General features: G+C 31.3%; 1 protein-coding gene across 2 annotated transcripts; it reads left to right on the top strand.

The window, feature by feature from the left end:
* LOC109349768 (uncharacterized protein At4g22758-like) lies at positions 1,567–4,622 on the top strand. Of its 2 annotated transcripts, none has more exons than XM_019590736.1 (2): positions 1,567–2,184; positions 4,203–4,622. In XM_019590736.1, exons 1-2 carry the CDS (start codon positions 1,953–1,955, stop codon positions 4,391–4,393), a joined length of 423 nt encoding a protein of 140 aa, XP_019446281.1. In that variant the 5' UTR covers positions 1,567–1,952; the 3' UTR covers positions 4,394–4,622. The 2 variants fall into 2 exon arrangements, with proteins under 2 accessions (XP_019446281.1, XP_019446272.1); XM_019590727.1 differs by lacking the exon at positions 1,567–2,184 and adding an exon at positions 2,606–3,222.

Here is a 6,365-nt window from a genome sequence, read left to right as displayed (position 1 = left end):
CCAAATTTTTAACACCATATCTAACATTAAGTTTGTTTATTTCTTCTAACTTTCAGCTACTTTTTATTTACTTTGTATATTTCGCTAAAAATATTGAACTTGATGTCCAAGTTTTAATAATGTGATGAAGACTTTCTCTATAAGAAATGGATTTTCTTAACTTCAGCAAAAAAAAATCATAATAATAACATGATTGATTTTAGAAGAGAATAAACATAAATTTTCATCTAATATCTTAACAATGAAAGGTTCCTATTATTATCTCATGTCCATGTGTTGATAAACATCGCCATTTAATTAGGAGGTATTTTTTTTGAAAGGGAAGATTGTCTGATATCACATTACAGATTTCATGAGATATGGTAAACGTAACTTCAAATAAGGATCATTTCCAATCAATTTTACTGATCCATTTCAAACAAAATGTAAAACAACACACGGTAATTAAATTTCACGAAAGTACTAGTAAAAAACCAAAAACAAAAATTGTGACGTGTTGACTTGTAAGAATGAGTATTTGTGATACGTTTTCATAAGAACCCAATATTATTTAATAATCAATTTTTGAATATTAAAATTAACATAAAATATCTTTTAAATACATCAAATTTGAAAACATTAAAATATATCAATTGATCTTAAGAGAAAGAGTTGATATAGATTTATGAATGAACATGATTAATATTTTATAAAAACTAAAGTATTGAGTTGTACTTCATGTATGTTTATTGATATTCTTATTTCATGCTACCAAGTATTTAAATTTAATATATTTCATTTTAAAGAACAGTGTAATATTTAAGCATATGTTTTGATGTACTTAAGATCATATATTTTGAATTGGACATACTTTATACTATATACTTGTTTTCTTCGTTATCATATCAAATTTTTTGTGATAAGAATAATTAATAAGTTGGTGATGGTGATATAAGATTATTTTTTTTTAGAAATTAAAAAAAATGTTAAGAGTAAAATAAGAAGTTGAAAGTAGTTTATCACACAATATTTTGTGTATATAAATATTATATATAAAAATATTATTAAGGAACATGATATATGCATTACGTATCATAAGAAAATCAACATGCCTTACAAAAATAAATAATATAATGCATACACATTTGTTGTCTAACAATATACATTATTTCAGAAAAATACTTAATAACTAAAGTATAATTTATATATATTTTTTTGATCAATCATAAGTTCATGAGACATTAGAATGAAAACAAACTAAAGATATATTTCCTAATATAATCACTTTTATTTAATATTGTATTAGGAGAATATAGTATTTATTCTTTATTAATCATATCACTTTCTTTTTTGACAGCTAATCACCCACTCTTAAAAAAGAATTTGGATCCTCTCCGTTACTTACAGTCCATTACTACGTTGATATCATTACACGTGGCAAAAATAAAAATCTAACAGTCTCAATTTTAACTCATTTTTTAATAAAATAAATTATAGTTATTGTTTCCCCTTAAAATCCAGTACTGGAAGTTGGGGACTCCTTAAAAAACGGCTAATGACCCACTCTTTAATAAGAAACGTAACAATTCTCCTTAGTCTCGCCTCATTTTCCTCTTCCCTCTCTTCACCTCTCACCCTTTCTCTCTTGTTCTCTCTAGAAATTTCCCCCGATTAATGGTTTCTACCCTAACAAACTTTGAATTCATGCGCTCTCATTCCCAATCCAGGGCGAGCGCTCCTCTTCTTATCTCTCTTTCCTTCGCTTTCGGTTCTTGCAAGCAAGCCTGGTACTATCGCTGCCAAGGAGTTGACCCTTGAAGAACCCTAATTTCTCAATTTTTGGATCCAACCCTTATCCGCATTTTTTTTATATTTCTCTTCAAAATCCGATTTTCACCCTTTTTTGATTCTGGGTCATTTTAATTTTCGATCATTACTTTTTTTGTTTGGAATTAATTTGAGGAAATAACAAAATGTTGTTAAGCAAACAGAAGAAGAACCAGAACGCGAATGCGAGGAGGTTGTTGATCAGCATCAATGTGCTTGGAAGCGCTGGTCCGATTCGGTTTGTGGTAAATGAGGAGGAGCTTGTGGCGACGGTGATCGACACCGCTCTTAAATCCTATGCACGTGAAGGGAGGCTCCCTGTGCTTGGGAATGATATCGCGGGTTTTGCACTTCATTGCCCTCATGTTGGATCTGATGGTAATTTTCATTTTTTTGTACTACCCAGTGAATACCTCACTTTTGTGTAAAGGTTAATCCTTTTGGGTATGTAACTGCCCTCCCAGAAATCAAATTATTGACCTTTTGGTCTTTTTGGATATAGAGGGGTCTTACATACCAATGCCTTGTGGGTGATGATAATTTTCATTTGGAACCCTTAAAGTTAGACCTCTTTTGTGTTTTCATTTAGATTCTACAATGCATAATAAAACTTGGATGTTTTATTAAATCAAAGTTTTCATCCTTGTTACGATTTGTGTTGTTATTGAATGATATTTGGGGTAAATTTTGTGTTTTATGAATGCAAATTTTGTTTGAAATTTAAAACTTAGTTTTTCTAAGTTGGGGACTCCTTAAAAAACGGCTAATGACCCACTCTTTAATAAGAAACGTAACAATTCTCCTTAGTCTCGCCTCATTTTCCTCTTCCCTCTCTTCACCTCTCACCCTTTCTCTCTTGTTCTCTCTAGAAATTTCCCCCGATTAATGGTTTCTACCCTAACAAACTTTGAATTCATGCGCTCTCATTCCCAATCCAGGGCGAGCGCTCCTCTTCTTATCTCTCTTTCCTTCGCTTTCGGTTCTTGCAAGCAAGCCTGGTACTATCGCTGCCAAGGAGTTGACCCTTGAAGAACCCTAATTTCTCAATTTTTGGATCCAACCCTTATCCGCATTTTTTTTATATTTCTCTTCAAAATCCGATTTTCACCCTTTTTTGATTCTGGGTCATTTTAATTTTCGATCATTACTTTTTTTGTTTGGAATTAATTTGAGGAAATAACAAAATGTTGTTAAGCAAACAGAAGAAGAACCAGAACGCGAATGCGAGGAGGTTGTTGATCAGCATCAATGTGCTTGGAAGCGCTGGTCCGATTCGGTTTGTGGTAAATGAGGAGGAGCTTGTGGCGACGGTGATCGACACCGCTCTTAAATCCTATGCACGTGAAGGGAGGCTCCCTGTGCTTGGGAATGATATCGCGGGTTTTGCACTTCATTGCCCTCATGTTGGATCTGATGGTAATTTTCATTTTTTTGTACTACCCAGTGAATACCTCACTTTTGTGTAAAGGTTAATCCTTTTGGGTATGTAACTGCCCTCCCAGAAATCAAATTATTGACCTTTTGGTCTTTTTGGATATAGAGGGGTCTTACATACCAATGCCTTGTGGGTGATGATAATTTTCATTTGGAACCCTTAAAGTTAGACCTCTTTTGTGTTTTCATTTAGATTCTACAATGCATAATAAAACTTGGATGTTTTATTAAATCAAAGTTTTCATCCTTGTTACGATTTGTGTTGTTATTGAATGATATTTGGGGTAAATTTTGTGTTTTATGAATGCAAATTTTGTTTGAAATTTAAAACTTAGTTTTTCTATGGTTCTAAATTATATTTTCTTATGTTGTTGAAGCTTTAATATGATTTTATCATCAAAAGCTATTTTCAGTGCCAAACTGGTTTTAATTTTTTTTTTCTCTTTATCTTTTTTAGTGAATTTGGCCTGTATGTGGATTTATTTGAAATTAAGAAGCTCGCCTTTTGCATTGGTTCTGAATTATTTCTTTTGATTGCGATCTTGAAAATCAGAAAATCTATTTTCATTATAACTTTTTTGGTTAATATTCATGGTTCTTTGGGTTGCTTGTTTAAGTTTTGCTTTTATAATATGATGATGATGAAGAATGAATACCCACACGTAGAACTTTAGTCCATAAAAGTGTACAAATACAAACCAGTGATTAAAGATTATGAATGTGCAAAATAGTCCACGGTGGGACTATAGTGTACCAAAAACTAGTCTTAAAAATACAAAAAATACAAATTTGACCGACATTTGAAATATCCGGGGGCCATTTTGATCTTCCTAATTTTGGGTTTTGAAAGATCATAAATGAGTCTTTACTCTAATATGATAATATGACTCTTGATTTGTTCTAATTTGAGAACCCCGCATTTTGCATTGGTTTTTAAATGCTGGCTTTGATGGTTTTTGCAGCATTGAGTCCGTGGGATGCAATTGGATCACATGGAGCCAGGAATTTCATGCTATGCCGGAAACCGCAACCTTCTACTGAGAATGTGAATGCTGCTGCTGATGGGAATGGGACTTCACTTTCTCGCAGAGGGAGTGGGAGTTGGAAGGCATGGTTGAACAAGTCCCTCAACCTCAAGATATCTTCCCATTGAGATCAATCATATCCCAAATTGTTGGGGGATTGAATAATATGCATGATTGATGCATTTTGGGTGGTAAATCCCACTTAAACAATTTGTTCCTTGTTGGTTTGGTTTTCTTATGATGTTTGTTTCTGTTCTCTAGCTTGAGAGAACCTTAGCTCTTAGGAAATTAAACTGAGATTTAAGTTTGTGTTTTTTTTTTTGAAATAAAAGTTTAAGGCTGTGTGCCATTTTCTTCCACTTGACGAGTCTTTCAGTATAAAGTCTTTTATTTACATATTTTTGTTTGAGAGGTGAATGTTATGAGTAAATATAAAAAATATACCCAGAATATTCTTTATTGAAACTTCTGATGGTTTGGAAGTTCAGAATGCATACGTCAGGTTGGACCTTCTTCTATAGTTCTATTTTTTAAGTTAACACTGGGGTCAATGCGACAAGTTAATTTAAATTTTCGTCTTTTTTCACGACTTAACTACAGATATATTCTTTTAGGGTTTTCTAAGTATCTCATCTCTAACCCCTTGTAATACTGAATTTAGTATTACATGTTGAATTAGTAAATTAAACCTTGCTAACCACACAATAATAGTTAATTGATTAAGTTAAATACATGCTTAATAGTTAGGGCTATTTCAATTTGTCTATTTTATAATTAATTTAATTATACTGTATTTAAATCAGCGGTTGGTGAACCAAATATTATTTTTGCAACAACACATGTGAACCGTTTTGGTGCTTATCAAGTAGTAAATTTAAAAAAGCTGTTACACTGGAACAAATTTAAATGTACTTAAATCAAATTTGCCTTAGACCAGTTGTCAGTGATCCGAATAAGAACAAAGAGAAATTTGCCTCTTTTCAAATTGACAAAAAAAAAATTAATGTAAATTACATTGACACCTCTCGAGTTTTTGTAGGTATAAAAAATGAAAGGGTGAATTATATAATTTCACTAAAACTCAGAAGTATTAATATAATCACTCAAAAAATTTATAGTTCAATGTATATTTGGATGTATGATAAAAAATTATGATGTCAACAAATCACTCCTAAGCTGTTTAATTGTTAATAAGGGCTTATATACCGACATTGTTTGGACAGATTCTTCTACTAAAATAATTTATTTTTGTGTATGGACACTTTATTTTACATTATTGGCCCAATTGAGGATAGAATATTAAATGAAATCGGATAAGAATTAAGAGTAGAGAAAGATAATATGAATTTTATTCATTGAAAGAATTAAATGATATTGAATATTGAATGAAATGAGTGAATTATAGTTACAATGAAAGTAAACTATTTATACATGGAAATAAAGACTAATTAACTAAAACTAACTAATTAAAAATATATTTAACACCCCCTTCAAGTTGGAATGTATAATGCACTCCAAGTTTAAAATGATTGTTTTGAACATTGTTATATACTCTAATACCTCATCCAACTGGAGAGTGAATTCTTATCTCTCAGTCTTGAAATCTGAATATGAAGCAATAATGACGCTTAATCAGCAGAAACACTGTCATCCAACGTTTAACCATATATTTGAAAGAAGCTTAAACATCCAAAGCATAACCATCTACTTGACAAAAGCAAATCAAACATAATGCATGAAAGAGAAAAATAGATTTGAATCTTGATCATAATATATAGCTTTAATGATGTAAAATTACACACTATACTAAATTACTAATGTTGTCCGTTTAATGAGAGAGGTAAAGAAAAATATAATTCAAAGAAATAAAGATAATTAGGGGGATTGATAAAGGATAAGAAGAGAATGTGTAATTTGTGTGATAAGAAAATTCAAAAAACTCACAACACCATTGCAGAAAGAACTACCGATAAGAAAATTCAAAGAATTCAGATCACCATTGTAGAAAAAACTGCCTTTTAAAATAGATGAAGGTCCTTGCTTGTATCTTACGAGGGAATCATCACAATGATAAAAAGTGTGGCAATCTCAAAGAGTTGA

Source organism: Lupinus angustifolius, chromosome LG01 (assembly GCF_001865875.1).
Source record: "Lupinus angustifolius cultivar Tanjil chromosome LG01, LupAngTanjil_v1.0, whole genome shotgun sequence".
NCBI classification, from domain to species: domain Eukaryota; kingdom Viridiplantae; phylum Streptophyta; class Magnoliopsida; order Fabales; family Fabaceae; genus Lupinus; species Lupinus angustifolius.
This window is presented reverse-complemented; position numbering and strand designations above follow the sequence as displayed.